The sequence below is a fragment of the Mytilus trossulus genome, chromosome 5 (genome assembly GCF_036588685.1).
Source record: "Mytilus trossulus isolate FHL-02 chromosome 5, PNRI_Mtr1.1.1.hap1, whole genome shotgun sequence".
Lineage (NCBI taxonomy): Eukaryota > Metazoa > Mollusca > Bivalvia > Mytilida > Mytilidae > Mytilus > Mytilus trossulus.
This window is the reverse complement of record NC_086377.1, coordinates 26,118,048-26,144,204: the sequence shown is the minus strand read 5'-3', so window position 1 is coordinate 26,144,204 and position 26,157 is coordinate 26,118,048. Positions and strand designations below refer to the sequence as shown.

At 31.5% G+C, this 26,157-nt stretch overlaps 2 protein-coding genes and 1 long non-coding RNA gene across 3 annotated transcripts; 1 reads left to right on the top strand and 2 right to left on the bottom strand.

Moving 5' to 3' along the window:
- Positions 1 to 449: 449 nt before the first annotated feature.
- Positions 450 to 5,716, bottom strand: LOC134719550 (uncharacterized). The gene is made up of 3 exons (XM_063582542.1): positions 5,051 to 5,716; positions 3,322 to 3,396; positions 450 to 1,062 (listed from the first exon to the last, which is right to left on the bottom strand). Exons 1-3 carry the CDS (start codon positions 5,616 to 5,618, stop codon positions 557 to 559), a joined length of 1,149 nt encoding a protein of 382 aa, XP_063438612.1. The 5' UTR covers positions 5,619 to 5,716; the 3' UTR covers positions 450 to 556.
- A 786-nt stretch (positions 5,717 to 6,502) lies between these two features.
- On the bottom strand, positions 6,503 to 12,391 carry LOC134719549 (uncharacterized). Its single transcript, XM_063582541.1, has 3 exons — positions 11,747 to 12,391; positions 10,725 to 10,793; positions 6,503 to 9,069 (listed from the first exon to the last, which is right to left on the bottom strand). Exons 1-3 carry the CDS (start codon positions 12,312 to 12,314, stop codon positions 7,838 to 7,840), a joined length of 1,869 nt encoding a protein of 622 aa, XP_063438611.1. The 5' UTR covers positions 12,315 to 12,391; the 3' UTR covers positions 6,503 to 7,837.
- Positions 12,392 to 19,006: 6,615 nt separating this feature from the next.
- On the top strand, positions 19,007 to 23,181 carry LOC134719548 (uncharacterized). The gene is made up of 2 exons (XR_010107614.1): positions 19,007 to 19,129; positions 22,764 to 23,181. It is a non-coding gene; the product is annotated as an uncharacterized LOC134719548 (long non-coding RNA).
- Positions 23,182 to 26,157: the final 2,976 nt, after the last annotated feature.

The following is a 26,157-nucleotide window of genomic DNA, read 5'->3' as shown; positions in this document are numbered from 1 at the left end:
AAAGATTGCCTACAAATCGAAGTCCTTCGACGTCTGATGATTTAATAGTTATCGTAATGTAACTAGTAAAGCTTGGATCTGTGGGTGGTGCAATAACATACTCTTTAGAAAAATGTTCGATTCCAGGAACGACCATCATAATTATCCCATGTTTTTTTGTTATTGCATAAAGCGACAAGATGATCGAATTTGAAGCTGAAACATAAAATGACTTGGCATCTAGATTCATTTCGATTTCTTCTCCAACCATATAAAATGACCTTGATGCATTATATAAGTCCTTTATACGTATGGTGGTATTTAAATTTCGGCTAAGTATTCGAAGTTTTAACGTGTGTGTCTTTTGGAAAAGCGGTATAACAAAATGTCGAGCCCATTTATCAGCAGGAATCATACTTTCGTATAAAATACTACCTGTATAATAGTAACATTCATGAAAACACGTCAAATGAGATTTCGTAGAAGTATATTTGTTTCCTGATATTGCGACTATTGGTTCGTTTGAATATATTTTTGTTGCAGACAGACTTCTTAGAGTCTGAATATGAAAACCTTCTTAATAATTTAGAACTATTTTAAATTTTTGACCAGGTTTGATAAGTGCACCTTTAATCGTTAGACCAATGAATGAAGCAGGCTCTACGGTAATTGTAGTGTTTGCGGTTGTAGCCAATATGGCGCAGTTTTGCTCGTTGTTTGGTCTTGTGATAATTGAGTAGTCCGTTCCTAATTCGGAGTAAGGCAATGCAATAAAACTTGAAGATTTACAATGAGAGTAACAATAAGATGAATCAAGTACGAATCCAACAACGGAAATAAGGTGATTAGCCCGTATGAGAACGGTTGTAAATGTTCTACCCGTGCCAATAGTTAATACTAAGTTGGGAACTTTTACGTATGCAACTCCTTTTGTAATGACTATCGTTTTATTAATTCCTGCGTATTCCGAAAGAATCTCAACCTTCGTCTTTTTTTCGGCTGTGATAATAAACTGTACAATAAAATCCTCCGAGTTGTCTTGTTGTATTGGGAACATTGTGAAGAATAACCTTCCTTTGTGATCTGAAAAGAGAAAATATCAGTAAACAATTGCGTGAAAACTCTTTGTAAGTGCATTGTTTTGATTACTCAATATATGGCAGGACATTCGTTCCTCGACCAACATTGTTAGATTTCACAATTACAGGCTTTACTTTGCATGTATGATGGAACTTTTTTTTAATATAAATTAATTAAATATAAAAATCATATGCAAAGAGAAACTTCATTTTATAGATATCACGGTCCTTAAATTCTCGCTATAGGCAATTATAACATGTATAATATACTGATAAAGTTGAAAAAAGGCGTAAATTGCGTCACTACAAAATTGGATTCTATATATAGATTTGTTTCAAATAATGATTATATTTCTTAAATCAAAACACAAAATTCAGCAGACATATTACTTTTGGAGTATTTACCGCTACTAGAAGCCTTTTTGTTGTTTGTTATAGATTCATACACACTTTTTTCTGGCTCGGACTCGTATAGAGAATGGTAAATTGTACAAAAAATTGTCTATTGTTGAGGATATGTTTCACTCAATACATTTATTTTTATTTATATCGTTTGTTGATGACTTTCTGTCGTATATTAACATCTCCATAATTTATATTTTTTGTTTGACATTATTCCTTACTCCACTAAGTTTGTTGTCAATAAAAGTGTCGTATGGGACCAGGAATACTGTATGTTGGCATTTACGATTGAGTTAATCGCAAATTTTTCATGTACTCTATCATTAGCTGCGGTATCGTAGCTCTTTAGGTCCTTTTGTTATTTTTTGACTATTTGCGGACCATAGAGCTACGGATTTTTCCTATTTCAAAACGTTCGGAATTGCGACCCAGGTTCAGGTCGCACTTAGTTCCCTAAAATTTATTCTTTATAATCCATGCAAAGCTTGTCAATGTATCTAGTTCGTTTCGTTAGATATTTTTCTAGGATATGACGTACCTACTTATGTTTGAATATTCATTTCCTTAACACTATTATCTAATTATTTCCATTTGTATACATTCTCCGCCTATTTTGTTCGGCCATATTGAATCTCGTGGTGACGTCACGAAAAACAAGAAAAGATAACTCTTATTGGAAAGCACGTGCTAGTTTGTTTACGTTGTCTTTTATTTTATTTTGATGACTTTTTGAATGAAAGTACGTTTAATTAAGGTTAGATACTAACGGAAATAATAATTCTTTCATGGAATTTGAATATTTATTATGAATAAATGTTTTAAAGTCTTTTAAACACTTGATTTTCGCTTAGAATTAAGTAAACAAACCAACACGTGTTTGTCTATAAGAGTTATCTGTTCTTGTTTTTCGTAGGCGTTCCTCACCTCCAACATAGGAGATCGAGGATATTTGAGTTATCTTTTCTTGATTTTCGTGACGTCACCACCAAATTCAATACGGCCGAACAAAATAGGCGGAGAATGTATACAAATGGAAATAATTAGATAATAGTGTTAAGGAAATGAATATTCAAACATAAGTAGGTACGTCATATCCTAGAAAAATATCTAACGAAACGAACTAGATATATTGACAAGCTTTGCATGGATTATAAAGAGTAAATTTTAGGGAAATAAGTGCGACCTGAACCTGGGTCGCAATTCCGAACGTTTTGAAATAGGAAAAATCCGTAGCTCTATGGTCCGCAAATAGTCAAAAAATAACAAAAGGACCTAAAGAGCTACGATACCGCAGCTACTCTATCATGTGCAAAAGATTTGGATGTTTCTATCGCAGAACTGATTTTGACAGATGTATCCTAAAACAGGTTCTGACTATTCCATCTCAAACAGATTGGCCAGTTCTATCGATTCTTATAGTTATTTAAATAATTGTATAAATATATTGATATCTTTCTTTTAAATACTAGTAGTCAATGTGTTGACATGAATTACTGATATGGTCATTTTTATAACTTAACTGTTGAGAAAACTATGAAGTTTTTCGACATCAGGAATATATTACCTTAGCTTTATCCGGCTGAAGAGCATAATTATTCACAAAGAAAAGTTAAATGAGGTTGGACCTTAACCGTACATTTACCGCTAAGACTTGTTTTATTAATTTGATGTCTTATAGTCATAGTCATAGAACATGAAAGTTATCCATGAACAAGTATACATTATTGCTTAGAAGCCAGCTGAAGCCTTAGGCTATTTTCTGTATTATGTCGTATAGTTTCCTGTTTGACTAATTCCTCGTTTCTATTCTCAATTTTATATTGTATAGAATCATTTACAAAAAAATGCTTAACCAACGTACCATTTGAATAGCTTTCTGTTGAAGGTCCTGTAGTATTGGCTTTCTTTTTGTCGCCATTTCTATTATAAGCTGAATCTAAAGTAAATTTGAAAAAAATAATTTTAGTTTCATAAAGAGGATAATTAGACGTGATTTGTATTAAACGCATGGATGTGTTTGACATGAAGGAAATATTCAATAATCGGCAAAAATCTTATAAAAGAGGGAGGTTTGGCATGCCACAAAACCAGGTTCAACCCACCATTTGTTCTTTTAAAACTGTCCTGTACCAAGTCAGGAATATGGCCATTGCTATATTATACTTCGTTTCTGTGTGTGTTACATTTTAACGTTGCGTCGTTTGTTTTCTCTTACTTTTGAGTGTAAATTCACATTGCGATAAAACGTGTCACGGTACTTGTCTATCCCAAATTCATGTATTTGTTTTTGATGTTATATTTGTTATTCTCGTGGGATTTTGTCTGATGCTTGGTTCGTTTCTGTGTGTGTAACATTGTAGTGTTGTGTCGTTGTTCTCCTCTTATATTTAATGCGTCTTCCTCAGTTTTAGTTTGTTACCCTGATTTTGTTTTGGTCCATGCATTTATGAGTTTTGAACAGCGGTTTACTACTGTTGCCTTAATTTACATTTGTGGGACTGCATTTCATGATTTTCTTACAGCCTTTAGATTGAATTCAGAAAATTCGTAAAATCTAGTGGATTATATATTAAGGTCTTTTTTCACATTCTTAATTCCGAATCTATAACACATATCGTTAACTATATGATGTTTATTAACGCAACACCTTGCTTGTCAATAATGCAATTGTTATATGTTATAAACTGAGTTTAACGCAATATGAAAATTATTTCTAGTGTATTATTAAATTCACTCTTACTCTTTATTACATATAATTTCATGAAAAGTTTGTTTAAGTGTATGTTAGCACTAACTGTATATTTACGGGGAGTAGAACACGAATACTAGTACCAGATGCGAAAATTAAAAAAGTTTATATTAAATTTCCTACCATTGATCTTATAATATTTTCCTCGAATCCACAAATGGCCACAGTGATAGCAAATACAATGTTAAAACAAAACATTCCAATTGATTTCCAATCCTAAAAATGCTCTGAATTGATGAAACGTGATGTGACATGGCATTTGAATTGTAAAAACTATGATTTTGGTTCTATTGTTAAAAAGAAGGATATCGTGTCAACTTCAGTATGCATCAAAGCAGCAACAAAATATCATATAAAACATAACATTAAGTTAGCGTTCAATAAAACAGCGAATTGCATTAGTGCAAATAAGTCTTTAAATTATGATGTAACCAGTGCACTACATTTGTTGTAAGCAGTGTTTAAAGTTCGAATTTTATCCCTCATGTTACATATACTGCCAAACGATACAATCGTGTGACCTTCGTCATGTGAAATGTATTTGATAGAGACATGTCAGTAAATTCGATACGTATGATGGTATTGGTGACAGGGGGAGAATTGAATTCAGGAAACAAGTAAAACCAATTTTCATTTCGTTCATGCACATTCATGACATTAAAGTGTATATATTTTCATATATGTTAATGCACTTTTTTTTATTTTTCCTTTAAATCACACGAATTTGTTTACCCATGCATAAACTAAATAAAGAATCCAATACAAGTTTTTGAAAATAAATAATAAAAACTTCATCTAAGCAAAATCTTTATATGTCTTAATTTAAACAATAATAAGTTACCTTTGAGATGTTTTGACAGGTCTTTGAACTTTCCGGACAATTCCCTGATTTTTCTCTTCTCTGGTTTATAACTATTGCTACTGTTATAACTCTCCGACAGAACAGAATATATTTCTCTCTTTACATTTTGTAAGTTAGATCGGATATCAGATTGCATGATGGTCCGGAAGCGACGCACTCGCCTTGCGAAAGTTTGATTAAGTTTTCGTTCAATATTCCGTCGCATTTTGATCGATGTATTATTTAGGACACCATCAGCGTAAGCGTCCATAGATGTTGTGAAATTTTCGATTGCTGTATTTAAATTATTTTCAAGCTTATTGTAAATTTTTGACGACTCTACTGCAATCCTTTTTGTAATCACCTTTTCAATTTCAATTTTCATAAATGATTTAAGTTGTTCTCCAAGTTTGGACAGGTCAATTTCCGCCATCACTGGTGTTTTTACTTTGTCAAGAAGATGAACATATTGTGTATCGGTTGAATTTGATGATAATGCAGTTGTCATGTATCCTAATGGTCCAAACAAAATAAATAAGGCATGAAAGCAGCCTATAGTTAAATCCATGTTTTCAATAACTTTGGGTGTTTACTCTATCCCAAAAATAACCATAATGACTGTATAACCCTGTATGTCGTGTTTTACGTTGTTATGACAAGTGAATGCGATTTGACACTCGTGATATAAATGTGCTTGTATACTGTATTTAGTTTGAGGTGAAGGTTTATTGTACTCTATTAAAACTTTTCATTTCATGGAATTTTGTTTTAAATATTCAACCTTTAAAACTTATCTGTCATTAAAAAAAAATGAAATATCAAAACTACCAAAAAAAATAAAATATTAACTGACAAAATCAAAGGTTATCAACATACAAAACAATGTAAACAAATTGTAATATTCCTAGCATTGTGACCCCAGGAATAACCTTTGGAATTTCAAGCAATGAGTTAAGGCCAGATACATCATTATTAGTTTCTATATGTTCAACTGATATTTTCCTGAAAGTTCAGGATCCCAGCTCAAAATCGAGGAGCCCTTGGCGACTGGGCTCCCTGTAAGTTTTGTACCGCATTTTTTTATGCATTTTCGACATGTTAAACAATGTTTTATTTTTTTGTTATGCTTTTTGGGTTTGGAGCAAGACTTTAAAAACCCCAAATCAACTTGTTCTTTATTTCTTATAAATGATCGATCATTAAACTTTTCTATCTGACTACAAAAATACTTTTTTTTTGTTTTTGCTCAATGAAATTAAGTAATAGCAGCAGATTTTTACTAATTTATTTTACGTGTACCGTGTTTTAAAGCACATTCTAATGGTAGATAGTTTAAAAATAAATACATAAAGATAAAAATAAATACATAAAGAAATAAAGTAACAGCTACATGTATGATCAGTATAAAAATCTTACATAAACACAGTTTCATAACATGCAGAAGTAGCCCATACAGATTTTGTCAAATCATTTGCTCTACATTTAATTCTGATATAAAAAATATGTACGTTATCTTTTTAAGTAGAAGCATAGTGTACGTTTAAGTGAATGCTTTAGTAGTAATGATTTTTAGTTAAAGGTACCCATGGAAAAAAGTAAAAGTTTCTTTTCGGGAAGACGAACGATAAAATTATTGGTCTTTTTAGTATTGTTTTCTCTTTTCCTTGAAGAAATCCAAGTCATCAGAAAAGTCTTTCACTTTGGCAACATAAAAAAATAAGTTGTACAGATATATAACTTTTACAAGGATAGTCATTATGTCTTAAACGCAGAAACCAATACAGTGTGTACAATTCATTTAGTGTATATAATACCTGGGTAAAATAATGAGGAAGTCTGTTTTATAATTATTGTAATCCAATTAATTTTGCGTGCGACTTATTTTCGCGACTTTCGCGAGTGGAAAAGTTTAATCGTCGCGAATATATAAAACTTAGTTCTTTCCTTATTTAACATGTGTATTTACAACAACCAAATTTGAAAATCGCTTCGTTAAATGGACTTGTAAGGGTTAAATACGATATAAAGTATCCACAAAAAAAGTACGATTGACTTAAAAACGTAATTTCATATGCTTTCAGATTGTGTTACTGAAAGTAAAAGAGGTGTTGATGTTCAAGAAATGTTTCAAAGATTGGTGAGTTTTTCGGAGCATTATACTCAAAATTTGGATCAATGGATTTTGGAGATAGATGTGTGATTGCCTTATACCTTGGCTTATCGTATATTTAGAATTAAACATGTTAGTGAATCTGTAGAAACGTATTTTTGGTATATGTTTAACATCACTCGTAAGACTTTTGTAGACAAAAGACGCGTCTGGTAATTATACAAAATTTCAATCCTGTTTTGCATGATTAGTTTAATTTTAAGGGTAAATCTCAACATTTTATTCCCATTGTCATGATCATAAATCGCTAAATAATGTGCGCGCACATGTCCATTATGTCTATTATAATGACCGCCCGCCATTTTATTGTCAACTGCATATAGCCGCGAAACCATTGTTTGACATACTTACACCATTAATAATAGAACACGGAGTTCTCTATCAACAGATATGGTCGAAATACAATGTTTTATTAAATAAAAATACAGACGGATAACTGAAAAAAAAATCAATATACTTTCCTTATATTTGCCGTATATATCGTTTAAGAAAAACAATTGTCTTTTGCGGGAACATTTGCGACAACAACCACAAACAATTGTCTTGTACTTGATACTAGTGATCCATACCGTCCTTCGTTACCTATAACATACAGACACAGTAAGCAAGTGTTTAAATTAAAACCTAAAACCGGCAGGGTATCCATAAGATGCTTTGTTTCTAAATCCGTATACAACAACTCCATATAACGCGTTCCTAGACACATGACGTATTTTGTAAACTGAATGACCTGCCATCTTCTTTACTACAGATGTATAACTTTCGTTACGCGCCATTATAACAGTGGATTCCACAGCTAAAAGATTGCCAACAAATCGAAGTCCATCTACGTCCGATGATTTAATAGTTATCGTTATGTAACTTGTATAATTTGGATCTTCGGGTGGTGCTATAACATACTCCTTCGAAAACTGTTTGATTCCAGGAATAATCATCATGCTAATTCCGTTGTTTTCAGTTAATGCATACAGACACAATAGGATTGGATTGGAAGCAGATACAAAATACGACGTGGGTGATAAGTTAATCTCTATCTGATCTCCGTACTCAGTACCTAACCATCCAGAGTTATCCTTTACAGTTATAGTTGTATTTCTATATCGGCTTATTATTTTAATTCTTAAATTTAGTGCCTTATGAACTGCGGGGATTATGAAATCTCGACCCCACTTATCAACAGGTATCAAGCTTTCCATCAAAATATCTGAAAAATCGTTACTGCGGTAAGGATAACGTTTATTTGCTTCTTTCAGAGACGAATATCTGTTCCCTGATATTACAGCTATCGGTTTATTTGCATAGATTTTCGTTGCAGTCAAATTGTTATTAGTCTGGATGTTAAAACCTTCTAAAAAGTCAAGAACTATATTAAATTTTTGTCCAGGTTGAATAGTTGTACTTCCTACTGGTGTACCTTTCGTTGATGAAGACTCTATAACAACTGTAGTATTTGTTGCTGTGGCAATTATGCCGCAGTTTTGTTTGTTGTTTGGTTGTGTAATAAGTGAGTACTCAGTGCCTATTGTAGTCAAAGGTAAAACAACAAAACTCGACGATTCACAATCACTGTCACAACTATATGTACTGATGAATCCAACAACAGTAATGAGTTGATCAGCCGAAATCAGAACGGTGGTAAATGTTCTACCCGTTTCCAAAGTGACAACTTCGCTTGGAATATTTATGTATTCAACACCCGTTGTAATGGTCACCGTTCTATTAATTTCTGCGTATTCTGAGATTATATCAACATTAGTGGGCGTGTCTGCTGTGATAATTAACTGTAATTTAAAACTGTATGAGGTGTCTTGTATTGGAAACATTGTAGAAAACAGTTTCCCTTTGTGATCTGAAAAGAGTTTATGTGATTTTAAAATTTAAAAAAACTAGTCGTCATGTAAAAAATTAAAATTATTTTAACAGGTTTTTTTTCAGTTAAAAAGAACGGTGTCATTGTTTTTAATGTATATTACGGTCTTACACATGTTATGTCATGTTCAACAATTTCAAATTTCAAATAATGTATTAGATATTATTGAACACAAATTAAGCAAGGATATACGGTAGTTTCGGGAAACGATTTAAAAAAAATATGTCATGTGGCTTCCATCACCACGTGAACAAATTTTAGGCATCATCACTCCCAACACATGTTGACCAAAGGGGGTAAAATAAATAAAAAAAAACTATTAGAGTGCACAAAATATTTGGGAAATTAAAATCTGATAACAGAATTTATGTATATACTTCCCACAGAATAACAATTATGGTAGTTCTGGAAATTTTGATCGAGGAGGGATAAAGTCGCGCCTTCGATCTGGTAAATGACATCATAACGGTGTGCGAAATTGACGTGCTTTCATGGTGCAAGACATGATTCCAGAAATAAAGTATTGTTAACAACATTTGTTGACTCTATAGCATATGTATTAATCGCTGGTACTAAGATTAATATTCAATGATATCGTCCAGAATTATTATAGAAGCATTTGATATATGCAGGATTAGTTTCTACCTTTTTCTACATTTGATGTTTGAATGTTTTAGACCAAACACGTGTAATTCCTTACCTCTAAAAAATAACGCATATAAACACAAGCATGGTACTTAGTAATTGATATTTTATGTTAGGATAAATTAAATCTTACATCTGATACATTGAGATCACGAGGAACGCAAAAACTTTGAAAATGTAATCCACCTTATGTATTCAACATGCACGATATATATTTTTTTTCCAAATGGTAACTGTTTCTTTTTGATTTTCGGATACTGTATTGTTCCTAAATGTTCATTAAATCACACAAAAAATAATTCACGATTAAAAAGTGAACGTCAAAAGTTTCATTTAAAGAGGCATTAGCATTATGCTCATAAATTTGAACCAAATTCTCACATTTGATTTATAACATAATAAAGGTTGTCCAAATGAAATATAAAAGTTTAAAATATATTTTCTACAATATCCTGTTTGTGTTTAAGTCTAATTAACTATTTTGGTGACCTTCGAAGACTTCATACGGGGTTAAAACTTAATAAGAACATACTAGTAAATAAAGATATTTGTTGATACATGTAGCATCTCATTCATTTGATTTTTTCTAAATCTACTTTATTCCATATTGAAGGTTGAAAATATATGTTTATCATCGGGTTCCTCGATTAGAATGTGTTTTTGTGGTTCTAATCAGTCAATCAAATGGTCTACCCTTGTTTGACTTTTAATCTTGATATGTTTCCCTTTTTATAATTGAACACGACATGTGTTATCTCTCTCTAGATATTTGTTAAATTGACGGATAAAAACTCATTCAATAATTTAGAATTATTCACTTGTTAGCGAATAAGTCATCAGCGATGTTTCTTATCTTATTTCGACAAAGATGAACCAACTGGCTGCTAAAAACGAAATATTTCTCTTTCTGTAACTATTGCACAAATAAAGCATGTTTTGATTTGTTTTATATCTCGTAGATAATAAAAAAAAAAGCATTGGTGTATTACCTTTGACATATGATGACAGTCCAGCACCCTTGATTTTCTTGTCAACCCCATGTCTGTTATATGATGGATCTAAAATTAGATAACTTGTATTTCATTTATTGTGTAATAAGTTAGGTACTATGTCATAAAAATGTGTTTGTTAAATTAGTGTATGAATGGTGTCCTTGTCGTGCTTATTTTACCTACATTCTCATAATTTGCTGAAACGATTTCAATAGCAGTTTTGAACTATAAGATAAAAAATAAGTCATTCCATTGTGTAAGACCTCGAGCCACACACGATCCTGTGAAACTTTGATTTTTTTAATATATATTTATGTGTTAGATAGCTGTACCAAGTCAGGTATATGACCGTTGTTATCCATTCGTTTGATGTGTTTTAACAGATTTTGTCATTTGATTACGGACTTTCTTCATTGAATTTTTCGCGGATTTCATTTTTGTTTTAGATTTTACTCTTGATTGAATACCAAAAAGTATAAACAATAATAATATTCTTTTACCAAATACCATATACAGTTCAATTAATATTGTATGCATTATTATATTGTTAAATTTGTTAAATAATCAAAATAATCAAAACAACGACGTCTTCAGTTAAATCGCCTTCATTCATAATTATTTTTTGAAATATCGATGAAAGTAAATAAACGTTTTACATTAATGTGAGAATAATTACCAATGTTTTCAAAGAAAGTTTTGAATAATGAGGTAAATGAAACCTATAAAACTATTAAAAGTTAACTACCAAAAACACAATCCGTTAAAACTGGATTGAATTTGAAATATTTTGTATTTTGAATTTGTATTCTGAAGCTGAGTATAACTATAATTATAGTTACAGTACATGTATGTACAAGTTTAAAAAAGATGCAATATTTTTTTCTTCACTTAATCCTCCCCTGATCTTTATCGGTATGCGTATCTGAAAAAATGAAAGCAACAAAAAGTTTTTTAACTGCAACATAAATGTTTTTGTTTTTGTTGAAGGACTCTGGATACATTTTTTAAAATAAATTTACCTTTCAGATGTTTTGACAGTCCTAGTAGCTTCCCCGACAGTTTTGTCAATTTTCTCCTATCCTGGTTATACTCTTTACTTTTGTTATAACTTTCTGATAGAACCGAATCTATTTCTTTTTTTACATTTTGTAAGTTAGATCTGATTTCAGAATGCATAATAGTCCGAAAGCGACGCACTCGCCTCGCGAAAGTTTTGTTTATATTCCGTTCAATGTTCACTCGCATTGTTATCGATGTATTATGAAGGACATCATCAGTGTAAGCTTCCATCGCTGTTTTGAAATTTTCAATTGCTGCATTAAATCTGTTTTCAAGCTTATGGTGAATGTTTTTAGACTCTATTACAATCTTTTCCGTAATCACTTTTTTAATTTCAATTTGCATAAATGATTTAAGTTGTTCTCCAAGTTTTGACAAGTCAATTTCCGCCATCACTGGTGTTTTCACTTTGTTTAGAAGAGGAACATATTCTGTATCGGTCGAGTTAGACGAAAATGCAGTGTTTAAATATCCTAACGATATGTACAATATAAGGAAAGCATGCATACATCCTTTAATGTAAGCCATGCTCTTTTCTATGAATCCAATATGTATAATCCGATTCGTTTGTCGGGTTATACGTATCTATGAAACGGTATTGTGATTTCGTGATAGACATTGGCTTGTAAACTAGATTTAGTTTGCGGTGAAGGTTTTTTGTCTACTTAATCATGTTAAGCAAGGCTTTGGAAATCATGGGAACAGTCTAATCTTTGAAAAACAAATTTCAAATTTAGAATGAAAGAAACAGTGTTAACATAAATGACATGTGTATGTAATACATCTCTACATAAGATAACGTTATAATATTTTAGTGATACACAAAAAAGATATCAGAACTTTTAGCATAGACAACATCAAGAAAAAACACTTCCATTGATAGATTTTTATCGTATGTTCCCTGAAATCAACATAGACTAATAGTATATGTGTCTTAAAACAGTTGCCTGTGTATATGTACATTTCCGATTCATATCAAAACATATTTTGAAAATCTTTATAAAAAAAGGTCAGTTAATACATTTTAAAAATATAAGAAACTAAGCCTTTAACACCATCCGGCTAAGCTGATCTAAGATGTATTTGCCGTTAAATCTCTGCGGACACAATGAATTTTGGAACGTACAGCTTTCTTTTTTATGACTGAGAAAATACTGAGTAGGAATTATGAATGCAACGAATCTTTATATCATGGTTTACAAAGTTTCCCATTAGTTATATCAGATTTGCTATATAAGAGACATGTCAATTTTACGATAATCCAACATTTGTTTTCTCGACATAAGTTAAACAAGATTTGTACATGTTGAACGTCTTGTGTCATGATGAACAAAAAACAGAATGATGCGATTTCTTTCCTGCTGTATTGGAGTTCATATGGCAGATGGCATCAATCTCTGAAGTCTAAAGATTTTTAATCCTTTAAAATTTAACATAAATAAGTTTGATGAAGTGATAAAGGCATTCCAATGGGTAATAATACCATTAGATGTGAGCTTCCCAGGCGACGTAGAAGGTGAAGGCAATTATGTCACCATCAAAAACAAACTCCCGAACAGCGGCTACTTCGTCCCTGCTACTCTACGTTTGCTTCAAACTGCTTTATATAACGACAACATATCTAGATTTTCTGAAACACATAAGAACCAATGTAATAAAAGCAATACACCCTCAATATATATTATGAATTGTCCACCTTCGCCTTGACTACATCATACATGTGATAAGGATGGCTTGGTCTTTTACAAGAGTGTTTATGTGCCCCTTTCGAAGATATTGCAGGGATACCGTATAGCGGGTTATTTTCGCGGGTGTAAAATTTCGCGATTTTACCTTGGATAAGGTATACGTAATATTTTGGCGGTTATTATTTTGGCGGCTTCTAAATTTTTATCAATAGCTTTACATGTAAACTATAATAATGAATGAGATATAACGAGTCCAGAACCAATCCTATATATACCAATACATATTCTTAGTATTTGACTTTATTTCATAATCTATTTTGTTCAATTCAATATTTTATCATATCGTATGGATGCTTTGAACTTTACTTTGAAACTGATTATTTTATTAGTTAGAGGCTTGGGATACCTGATGAGGAAAAGCCTTGGTAGTTAAACCTTAACCGAAACACCTTAAAAAACAACAAATATTTATGATAAAATATTGAATTGAACAAATTAGATTATGAAATAAAGTCAAATACTAAGAATATGTATTGGTATATAAAGGATTGGTTCTGGACTCGTTATAATATCTCATTCAAATAAAATTCCTTTATATAGTAAGGAAGGCAAACAAGTTCTTAACCATGTTCATAAATCTATCTGAGTATTGGTACATATTGGTGTCACAATCCATAATAAAAATATATTGGAAGACCAGATTGTGCATAAAAACTCTTTGACGGGGATTCAATGGTACAACAACCAATGCCACTCATAAACTATCAACTTTTTTTACATCAATATTCACATGTAATCCATTAAGCTGCATAGCACGCACTCTGAGGGAATTATTTCCTCCCTGTCGAACTCGAAGTGGAAAAGGCAGCACCATCACCTAAACAGTCGTTTCCATACATTGGAAAGATTGGAAACCGATTGAAGTAATTGGCAATCTACAACAAAAAAAACCAAGATGGTCGACTTTATAAACTGTTTTTGATGTAACAATGACATGATTACAAATGAGACAACTACATGTAGTACAGTTTGGATTTTGTTATATTCTTTGAATACTTTTGTCTGGGATCTGTGATTGCAATCGGATTATAAAATCGACGAGTAATTGTGTCATGAAAGATATGAAATGTAATCAAATTGTATTGAATGGTTAACGAAATATATGTATTAGTCATGTGAACTATATCAGTACATCTTTTAGTTATGTTTATTTACTATAAGTTTATATTTCCCGAAAATAGATCCGGATTCCATCGTAAAAAGTAAAATCACAAAAAAAATGAACTTTGAGGAAAATCAATTCGGAAAGTCCATAATCACATGGCAAAATCAAATAACAAAACGCATAAAAAACGAATGGACAAGAACTGGTCATAGTCCTGACTTGATACAGGCATCTTCAAATGTAGAAAATGTGGTAACATATTTCATTGTTATTGAGGCCTTTCGTGTAACTTTCGTCAATCGACTGTCGACAGTATAGTTTTCTTGGATATAATATGTTATTTGCATTGTATTTGATGCCTACAAATTGCTTAATTCAAAATTCTAAATAATTTTGATACTTTACTAAAACGTCCACTATATTAGATTGATATGCATTTATACATTGCGGACAATGTTATTTAAATTAGTCATGTAATAACATTTTAATCGAACATCCGTACACATTGTAAAGGTATAATGTAATTAGTGTATCAGTTTTCAAATTAAGGAATGGTGCATTTGTTGTTCATAAAATTGAGAATGGAAATGGGGTATGTGTCAAAGAGACAACAACCCGACCATAGAAAAAAACAACAGCAGAAGGTCATACTAATTTCCAATTTGTACACAAGAAATTAAAAATAAAAATACTACAAGACTAACAAAGGCCAGAGGCTCCTAACTTGGGACAGGCGCAAAAATGCTGCGGGGTTAAACATGTTTGTGAGATCTCAACCCTCCCCTATACCTCAAGCCAATGTAGCAAAGTAAACGCATAACAATACGCACATTAAAATGCAGCTTAAGAGAAATCAGAGTCTGATGTCAGAAGATGTAACCAAAGAAAATACACATCCTTTTTTGTCATTTCATTGTGTTTTGTATATAGTCCACTGATTAAGATAACATTTGGGTTTTTAACTGCAAAGAGTCTAGGTAGTGTTTTTGTCAGTTTGTACATTAATTTAGTCTTTTCATAGGATTACCCACTGGTAAATAAACTCATCATAGAAACATGTACAGGATATACATTTTTTATTTGCGCTAGACGCGCATTTCGTCTACAAAAACTCAGTGACACTCAAATAAAAAAAATAAAAAGGCCAAATAAATTACGAACTTGACGACCATTGAGGACCAAACATTCATAAAAGTGGTTCCAAATACAGCTTAAATGTACGGTAAAGAAAATCTATTTATGAGGTTGAAAAAGCCTTATCATTGAATGCTTCAAAGTTTAGAAAAAATATTTGTTAGTTTGTTTATTCAAACCCAGTTTTTGATGGAATTCGTGTTGCTCAGTTTTCTATGTCATGCTTTGTGTACAATTGTTTGTCTGTTTTTCATTTCTTGTTTAGCAATGGCGTTGTTAGTTTATTTTCGACTTACTTTTTTAGTATGAGTTTAAATTTCTTTTGGTCTCTTTTGTCTCACGTATTCACTACTGGTTTATACCCTGAAGACATATAATATCAAAATAAAATGATTGATAAATAACCATTGTTAAAACCATAACTAAGAGGCAACGGCAGTAAACCATTGTTTCAGAACGTTGGTATATAATCAGAACTCAACACCTAACCAGACCATAAAACCATTTATATCCAGTATATTCATGGGGAACAAATTATGTTAAACAGAGCCGTTGATATATATGTCATTTGGTCTCTTGTGGGGAGCTGTCTCATTGGCAATCATACCACATCTTTATATTCATATATCGATCGAGTATATATGATTTGCAATGTTGGTAAACAGAAAAAAGTACAAAATTCGCCTGCAACACGAATTATGCTTTGGTCAAATTTGGTTTGAAACATAATTTTTGGATCGATTAGTTATTATGTAATTAATTGTTTGACAACGGATAACAAAATTAAGAGGAAGACCTTACCAGTTATCCGTGTATTATATTAACCATCGTGTAAATTTAAAAAAGTTAGCATAAATTACATGTAGAATAATAGCTTTGGCTCTTTGATATTTAGATAAGTTGCGAATTATGACGTTTATATTAAGAATCCCCGTTCCAACTGTATGAACGAAATTAAAAAGTAAAAGAAAACACGAATGATAAATAAATTATTGACTGTTTCTTTTGAATTGCATTTGTTTTACATAAGTGTATTCATGTGGCTTCTATAAGTCTGGAATCTCTTCAATGAATTGTTAACAAATCTTAATTTGTTTTTTATTAAGGTATACAAATCTGTTGAAATAATTATATAAATATTGTAAACATGAAAGGTAGGCCTAGTGTTGTTCGTTTACTACAATCTCTTTTTAAAGGTAAACAACAACACAAGTTTCTACAGTAATAAATTAAAAGAAGTCTTGGATTCTTATACGGTAAAAAACATTTGTCCATTGTTAAAGTCCACATTGTTGTCGTTTGTTATTCGTTTGCTGCCTCATTCACGTTTATCCTTGGCTACTTTTTTTTTTTTTTACAATACTGTAGAAGGCTATGGGACATTATTGTTAAGCTTCAAATATTTGTCACTGGGCGATACAAACAAATCTGAGTAATATTTGTTTACTCCTTTCTCGTCTTTAAAACTATTAACAATAAATGTGTACATGTAATACTATATGGTCAGTATAACAGACGTGTAATGTCTCGAATATCCAAAACAAATATTTATACATAGTTGAAAAAACGTACATGTACATGATGTATCTATTCATGACACGAAATGACGACACGTACAGATCAAAATGAAAAGGCCAAGGGAAATGTCAAGGAAAAAAGTGAAACCCTCATAAAAATCAAACCTAACAACGCACTGCAAGGTATAGAAACTCGTTCAATGTACATATTTTTGAACGTAATCATTTAGCTATATCTGTGCATTTAGAACTCGGCAGATTAGTTTGGACGTTTGATTTAAGTCTCATTGGCATATACCGAACATATCTTTTAACACAAAAAAAACAACAAAACAAATTCGGATGGAGAGTTGTTTCATTGCTCATACCACATCTTCTTATATCTAATTATCATCCTCATTCTCCCATAAATATTCAAAACGACTCTCAATATCATATCATCGCGTAAGATATGGTTCTTGTGGTATCAAATAGTTGTCTTCAAGCTGTCATAACGTTTGAATACATCAACTGCGTTTTATTCGAATACAATCAGACATCTGACCTTGACCTATCACGAAGGCTGAATAAATCAGTGCATTTAGATGTCGATTATCATCTCATTAATCATCTATTTACATTATATCATATTGTAAATACGTATATCTGCTTTAGATAGGGACAAGAGTGCTTTTTAGATAAAGTGTCGTTAACTTTATATTTTTCGATGATTTCTCCTATAATTTTTAAATATTGGGATACGTGTACCTAAAGTGGATGAAGGCGTATTGAAACAACACCGAATTAATTGTTTTCTTGAAACTTAAAGCCGCTCATATTTCTACTGTAGATTAATAACTTTTAAAGTAATAATCTTTAAAATTATAAACGCTTTTAATTAGTAACATTTTTTTTAGGTTCGATATTATTCGCGTCCCAGCATATTTTAAAACGATACCACCCATCGTGCATCATTAAAAAATACACTTTATTTGTTTGCACATTGTGGATTGAAAAAATGAGGATGACAACGAGAGTAGACGAATGAATTGAAGACCTTATTATCCTTATTATAAATATGCAAGCATACTTGTTAAGGGTCAATAACAACCAGACTTTAAATTTAAAACATCTAAATGATACCGATTTCTTTGCCATTTAGTTTGTTTCTTTGCCTTCTTCGTGTTTTTCTTTGCACTCTTCCTGTGTTTCTGATCGCCCTTTATGGGTTTTGGAGTTGCAAAAAATAATGTAAAAGACTTAACGATTACAATTTTACATACAGTTAAACACGTGTTTTTTTTTTAAATTACATACATTTAAACAAATCTTTTTCAAACTATTTTTTGAGTTGTTCTGTTCTTTAAAAAAGTTTAATAATACCATTAACGGCAACAATTTACTTCGACGTATGCAGTACATGTCTCTTCAGTGATGACGAGGCCAAAATATTTAAAATCCTCAACTAATACGAAAGTTGCTCAGCTGATCCAAACAAAACCGTACTACATTCGTTTTGAACATTTAATTTGCAATAGGGGATATCTTTCTTAATTTGAAAATTTATAACAGCAAATTTCAATCAAACAATATTCGTATACTTAAATGGAAGTATAAAATTTATGGCCACTAACGAGATGATATCCTCGGGATTATGAATAAGTCAAAACAAACAACCACTTTCATTCATAACAATTTATTTGATTCATCATTTAAAATATACTACAAGGACACATTATAATGATAGTATGTAGTAAAATCTTAAGTCACATGACTATGATTCACAAAACATCACATGAGTTGTGTATTAGTAAGAATACAATGTGTATTTGTTTTAACGTAAAACTATAATACTTTAAGGTAAGATCGTTTATAGATACTCATTAAACTTCTACATCTTTTGAAAAGTAAATTAAAGAATTGTATCATCGCATTAGCTGATCCAGGAAGGGGGTCCAGCGGTTGGAACCCCACTTTTTTTGGCCGTTCGATGCATTTGAATGGGGAAATATACTAGTTGGAACCCCCCTTTTGAAATTGGGTGGATCCGCCTTGCATCGTTATTTTTTTGTCATTTTACTAGTAAGTGCAAGACATTTTTAATATATCATATATGCAAAACAAAAAGTTACTTGATATAAGTTAATAACCTGTGTCAATGAAAATTAGAAAAACGCAGATTTCAGTATCCCTATATATATTTCTCGTGCATTTAAACCAGTACGTAAAAGCACAGAGGTACACTATATATTCATATCTAAAAATATAAAGTCACGGTAGATCAATGATATATACATGTACATAATGTACATTTAATCCTTCCTGGTATAATGTAGGCGTAAATATATGTTAAAAGGATGTAAACATATTAACTACAGTTTAAGTTGTATTATAAGCTATCTCTCTTTCTGAATCAGAGATTTTTTTTAATTTCTAAGCATACACATATTCAGATGCATAATTGCCAATAAGACATACATAAGGCGGATACAGATATTTTTATAAGTGCTTAAACATGTTAAAAGAGGGGGCTAAATTCAGTCATGCTTCAGTGATGCCCTATATAATTAATCTCAATTTCAACAACAATTTTCCACCAAAAAGGAAGGCGTAACCCAAAATCCGCATATGGGAGACCATATGAAATAGAAATTAAAACAATTGGTCCCCGTACGGCCTTCAACAATGCATACCGCAAAGTCGTTTTTCGTTTGAATTGTTTTACTTTTGTTATTTTGGGGTCGCTTATATGTGACTTTATATAGCGATCGATTCTCCCATTCACGATAAGTAGCCATCTTAAACAGCGGAATATCTTGATCAGACTTTTTGGGTTGCCAAAAAGAATGTTAATTATATTAAGATAATGAGCTAATTTCAAATACAATTGAATAGGACTTTGCATCTGTCCAAATACAAATGTACATAGTGAAAATCTTAAGTCTAAAGTATGCCTTTAAAATATAATTGAAAAGCAATACAAAGAAAATCTAAAGCTGTAAGCTAACGTACATAACACGAAAACAACCGGTGCAAACTTTAAATCTTCAAAATTGAAACACGCGATTTTTGTCGAGCCTTCGACTTTAGTCGAAAAAGCGAGACTAAGCGATCCTACTTTCCGTCGTCGTCGGCGTCGTCGTCGGCGGCGTCCACAAATATTCACTCTGTGGTTAAAGTTTTTGAAATTTTAATAACTTTTTTAAACTATCCTTGGTTTGTACCAAACTTGGACAGAAGCTTGTTTATGATCATAAGATAGTATCCAGTAGTAAATTTTGTAAAAATAAAATTCCATTTTTTCCGTATTTTACTTATAAATGGACTTAGTTTTTTTCTGCGGGGAAACATTACATTCACTCTGTGGTTAAAGTTTTTAGAATTTTAATAACTTTCTTAAACTATCCTTGGTTTGTACCAAACTTGGACAGAAGCTTGTTTATGATCATAAGATAGTATCCAGTAGTAAATTTTGTAAAAATAAAATTCCATTTTTTCCGTATTTTACTTATAAATGGACTTAGTTTTTTTCTGCGGGGAAACATTACATTCACTCTGTGGTTAAAGTTTTTAGAATTTTAATAACTTTCTTAAACTATCCTTGGTTTGTACCAAACTTGGACAGAAGCTTGTTTATGATCATAAGATAGTATCCAGTAGTAAATTTTGTAAAAATAAAATTCCATTTTTTCCGTATTTTACTTATAAATGGACTTAGTTTTTTCTGCGGGGAAACATTACATTCACTCTGTGGTTAAAGTTTTTAGAATTTTAATAACTTTCTAAAACTATCCTTGGTTTGTACAAAACTTGGACAGAAGCTTGCTTATGATCATAAGATAGTATCCAGAAGTAAATTTTGTGAAAAAATAAATCCATTTTTCCGTATTTACTTTTAAATGGACTTAGTTTTTCTGCGGGGAAACATTACATTCACTCTGTGGTTAAAGTTTTTAGAATTTTAATAACTTTCTTAAACTATCCTTGGTTTGTACAAAACTTGGACAGAAGCTTGCTTATGATCATAAGATAGTATCCAGAAGTAAATTTTGTGAAAAAATAAATCCATTTTTCCGTATTCACTTTTAAATGGACTTAGTTTTTCTGCGGGGAAACATTACATTCACTCGTGTGTTGAAAGTTTACTTTCTTAAACTATCCTAGGTTTGTACCAAACTTGGACAGTAGCTTATTTATGATCATAAGATAGTATCCAGAAGTAAATTTGGACTTAGATTTTCTTCCAGTTAACATTGCATACAGTCTGCAGTTAAAGTTTTAAAAACATTTATTAGATTCATTAACTATCCTAGATTTTTACCAAACTTGGACAGAAGCTTCTTACATTCAAAAGATAGTATCATGAGGAATATTTTTATTGATTGTTTTCCTCATTTTTGTTGAGCCTGTGATTTACAGCAATAGTAGGCGAGACACTGGGTTCCGCGGAACCCTTACAAATTTTCTTTTTAGTTATGCATTTAACCCGAATATTCTAATCATGATACTAGTAGTAATCCGCTGCACTCTTTTCTTTAATGTTTAGTTATTATTCTCTATTCTTTATGTTTTTGTTATTTATTCTGCACCTTTTGTCCATTTTCTTTTTTCTTTAATGTTTAGTTATTATTCTCTATTCTTTATGTTTTTGTTATTTATTCTGCACCTTTTGTCCATTTTCTTTTTTCTTTAATGTTTAGTTATTATTCTCTATTCTTTATGTTTTTGTTATTTATTCTGCACCTTTTGTCCATTTTCTTTTTTCTTTAATGTTTAGTTATTATTCTCTATTCTTTATGTTTTTGTTATTTATTCTGCACCTTTTGTCAATTTTCTTTTTTCTTTAATGTTTAGTTATTATTCTCTATTCTTTATGTTTTTGTTATTTATTCTGCACCTTTTGTCCATTTTCTCTTTTCGGTTAGCCTCATCCAGACCTTAATAAAACGGGTGGTCTGTAGAATGGTTTTAATAAATAAATGAACGAGTGAAAAGGAAGAAAAAAACCCAACGCAATTTGTTTTCAAAAGATACCATAAATCAGTTTCTGCTATTCTAAGTTTTTCCCGGCATTTCACTGTTATTATCTCAATGGTCTCATCAACTCTTGTTTTAATGATTGTGTTAATATTTAAAAGCTAAAGAATGGTCGGTACAGAATAGAGAAGAAAAGTGGGCTTGAAAGAGAACTAAATATGGAATCCTATACATGGGGTGCTAAAATATGAAAATAATGAATAATAAAAATAAAACTAAACGAATAGAAGAAAACAAAATGAATTGAAATTCGATGAAAAAAATCATAAAAATAAAGACCATCCTCTTCCCAATCCAGACTAACACGATTATGCACATTGTATAACCCAAAATTACTATAGGAAGCTAAAACAATCCTGTATTCTTCCGCTAACTGCAAACTATAAAAAAAAATCTTCTTTTCTTGATCTAATCCATTTGCGTTAATAATTTTAACATTATATGGCATCTTTTTCAGAAAATCACCGTTAAAGAGCTATGGGTACAGGCGAAGGAGGCGGGGCTAAAGGTTGCCTGTCAGCTATCATATGGTTTCTTCTTATATGGTTTGTGGCGTGGCCATTAGCATTTTTACTAGCGTGGTTTTACATATTCCTGTTGCCATTTGGAGCATGCATAGACCCTATAAGATCAATTAATGAACAATTGGTGCGCATATTACAACTACCATTGACATGCGCACAGAATATGATAGATATGAAACCTATTTGTTGATATTTTACAATGGAATAGTGACGAAGATTTTATTGTTTGTTATGTTATATGTAAATATTTGTTCTTATATTTATATAGATATTTGTTATACGCATTATTAATGTATTGCATGTATCATTATACTTTTATAAATTATCAAATAAATAAATTATATTTCTTTATATATTTTATTTGTGGTGTTTTAACGCCACTTTTAAGTTCCACTTTTGGACTATTTCGTGATGGCCATTTTTATTGATGAAGAAAGCCTAGTCAATTAAGATTGGAGTCAAGTGCACTTGCATGAGGGGGGGTTCGAACTCACAACTTCAGTGTTGACTGGCTAGTGATTACAATAGTTCTAAGACCAATCGGCCACCGAGCCCCTCTAAATAAATTATAAGTATTTTTGCTCTCATTGTAATAAGCAATCAATTTTGATCATTACGGATGCATATCACGGTGGGTATGGTTGTCCTGCGAGAGAACGTACTGTGCTGGTGATTTGGTCCTGACGGGTGCTGGTGGGTCCTGATTCTGTGCTGGTGGGTTTGTTTACATTGTATCAGAACGGCAATAAAACCACTGTTTTGTTGCTTATTTTTTCTCTGATGCGTCATAAGTACTATGCAAAGTATATTACAACAATATTATATTGTAAAAGTCGTGCAAGTTCGTTAAACGGAATTGTCCTGACGATGTGCTGGTGATAAGAAAACGTACTTGGTTCTGTGCTCCTATGTCCTGGTTCTGTGCCTTTATATTTTAGTTAAAAGTGGCATATATTCAAGATCATTGATGCTGTACTGTTATTGACTAATTAACTGGTGTCTGCTTTCTTGAAATTGACATTGTTATGAATCTGTTTACTGTTATTATGAGAGAAAAAATACCCCTATTTTTTATTCTTTTTAAAATTAACTGTAATTTTATTTATTGGCCTGTTAATGGAACCATTCTTGCCCCTTTTTAAGATAAGAAAATATGTTTACGATTTTCGGGACTACGATCATTTTGCAAGATCACCAAAATACGTTGTAATTTATACAATACTTATATAAAGTAGATGATGTGGTATGTTTGTTGTCAATGGACACATTTCCATGAGAAACCAAAGGAAGTATATGTTAACAACCATACGTCATTGTACGACCTTCAACAATAACCCATAAAATAAAAATGTAAACGGTTTTGCAAAAAAATGGAGAGCAAAAATATAGAACAAAGGACTTTCTGAGCGTTTGAAACAAAGTTATTGAGATTTTGTTGAGGATTTAACCATCTTCGACAACAAAATTTCTTTTCTTTTCTTAGAATTTACAGCTCTTCTATAAATATATGCAAAGCAAATCATTGATTAAATTGCTTGCTATGATTGTTTAGATGTTTGTAAACGACAGGTAAGTAGTTTACTATATTCTTCAATTTGTTTGGACAATAAACATTAACTTCAATTCCTGTCAGTTTGAATTTGTCCAATCAAATCCCAGTATGTATTGAAACTTCGCCTACCTAATGTTTGAAAACATCCAAGCAAAAATAGCAAGCAAGTCAATCAAAGTTGTTTTGTTCATGCTTTTATAGAAGAGCTGTACTATATAATGCAAAGAAGCGTTTAAGTCTTTGGCCAAAAAATACTATCAATTTCTTTTTGTGATATGTTAACTTCCGTACCATTTCCTTCCATTCATGATCATTAAATTGAACTGTAAAATATTTCTTGGTACCTTTTTAATTCCTTTATCAGTCATATGTAAACGTAGTTATGACAATAACTGTTGTGAGCACAAGATTCACTGCACACTTTTAAAGTTCTGCTTCATCAAACATTAAAATGTGAACTTAAGTTTTGAGACTTTTTTAATCGACACGATTGGGATTTTTGTATATAAGAACATGGTTTATCTATTAGTTGAAAAATGCGGCTTTGAACTAGCTTTCAGTACCTGCGAGCATTCGTTAATCAAAAATGTGTGTCTTTGTGTTATAATTTTATGTAATAAATTGTTGTGTTGGTACACCACTGTAACAATGAAGGAGGTAATGAGGAGGGTTGGTTGGGTGGAAGTGTGGAGGGGTAAGCCGAGCGCTAACAAACATGTCTATGCGACATGGGCTTTGATCATTGTTGAAGCATCAACGTAAGGGGCATTTAATATCTTAATAAAACTATTCTTATTTTAGATTCTATATATTGTTATCTGATATTGGACGAAAGATGTTGCCCTTTTATGTAATTATTTAATACAAGTTACGATCATTTGAAAACATATATTAAACAGCCAAATGGATGCACAAGAACTAAAATTGGAGTCATAGATCCTATTGACAACAATTATTTGCCCGATTTTATTGATTTTGTAACATTTGTTTCAAATATGACCAACTTCTTATCCAAAATCACCAACACCGTATCAGGACCCACCAGCATAATGACAGGACCCACCAGCACAGTATCAGGACATGAATAAATTATAAATTGAGAAAATGCTAAATTTTAATAAATTGCAATGTTTTTTCACAAAATAGTTTTGTCGTGTGGATTGCGGTATATAAAGCGGAATCTATGAGCATTTTTGTTTTATTTTTTCAGTTCAAGATTTTCTGAAAATGAGCATTTTTGTGTTAAGCATACTGAAACAGTTTCGAGGGTCAACTTTTTAATGGTTAACATATGAACCCATAAGAAACAAAATTGAAAAATCTCAACTGTTTTCTTCCATTTTTTATGAGTGAAAACGTCAAAAATCGTAATTTTTGTCTTTGTTTACATTTTTTGATTGATCACCAGCACCCGTCAGGACCAGTACAGAACGTTCTCTCGCAGGACAACCAAACCCACCGTGCATATGTTTTATTTACATTTTAATATATATATATAATGAGATGTGGTATTATTATCAATGACACAACTATTCACCACAGTTCAAATAAAGTGAATGTTGGCAATAATATCGACAACAGTACGGCCTTCATCGATGAGAAAATCCATACCGTATTGACAATTATGAATGCTCCCAAAATGAAGAATGTGAAAGCTATAGTATATTTTGTATTTTTTTTTTATGACAGACATGTTGACTCCTATGATTGTCATTCTTTGGAAAATTGTCGCATTGGCCATTATACCACATCATCATAATTTTTCCTATGCAAAA

What these genes read in the sequence shown, in the direction of transcription:
- LOC134719550 (XM_063582542.1), bottom strand. Translation starts at nt 5,618, where the DNA reads ATGGATTTAACTATAGGCTGCTTTCATGCCTTATTTATTTTGTTTGGA. An exon ending in CCTGTCAAAACATCTCAAAG is followed by an intron (nt 3,397 to 5,050) that starts GTAACTTATTAT and finishes AATTTACTTTAG; the next exon opens with ATTCAGCTTATAATAGAAAT. An exon ending in AACAGAAAGCTATTCAAATG is followed by an intron (nt 1,063 to 3,321) that starts GTACGTTGGTTA and finishes TTCTCTTTTCAG; the next exon opens with ATCACAAAGGAAGGTTATTC.
- LOC134719549 (XM_063582541.1), bottom strand. Translation starts at nt 12,314, where the DNA reads ATGGCTTACATTAAAGGATGTATGCATGCTTTCCTTATATTGTACATA. An exon ending in ACTGTCAAAACATCTGAAAG is followed by an intron (nt 10,794 to 11,746) that starts GTAAATTTATTT and finishes ATCTAATTTTAG; the next exon opens with ATCCATCATATAACAGACAT. An exon ending in ACTGTCATCATATGTCAAAG is followed by an intron (nt 9,070 to 10,724) that starts GTAATACACCAA and finishes AACTCTTTTCAG; the next exon opens with ATCACAAAGGGAAACTGTTT.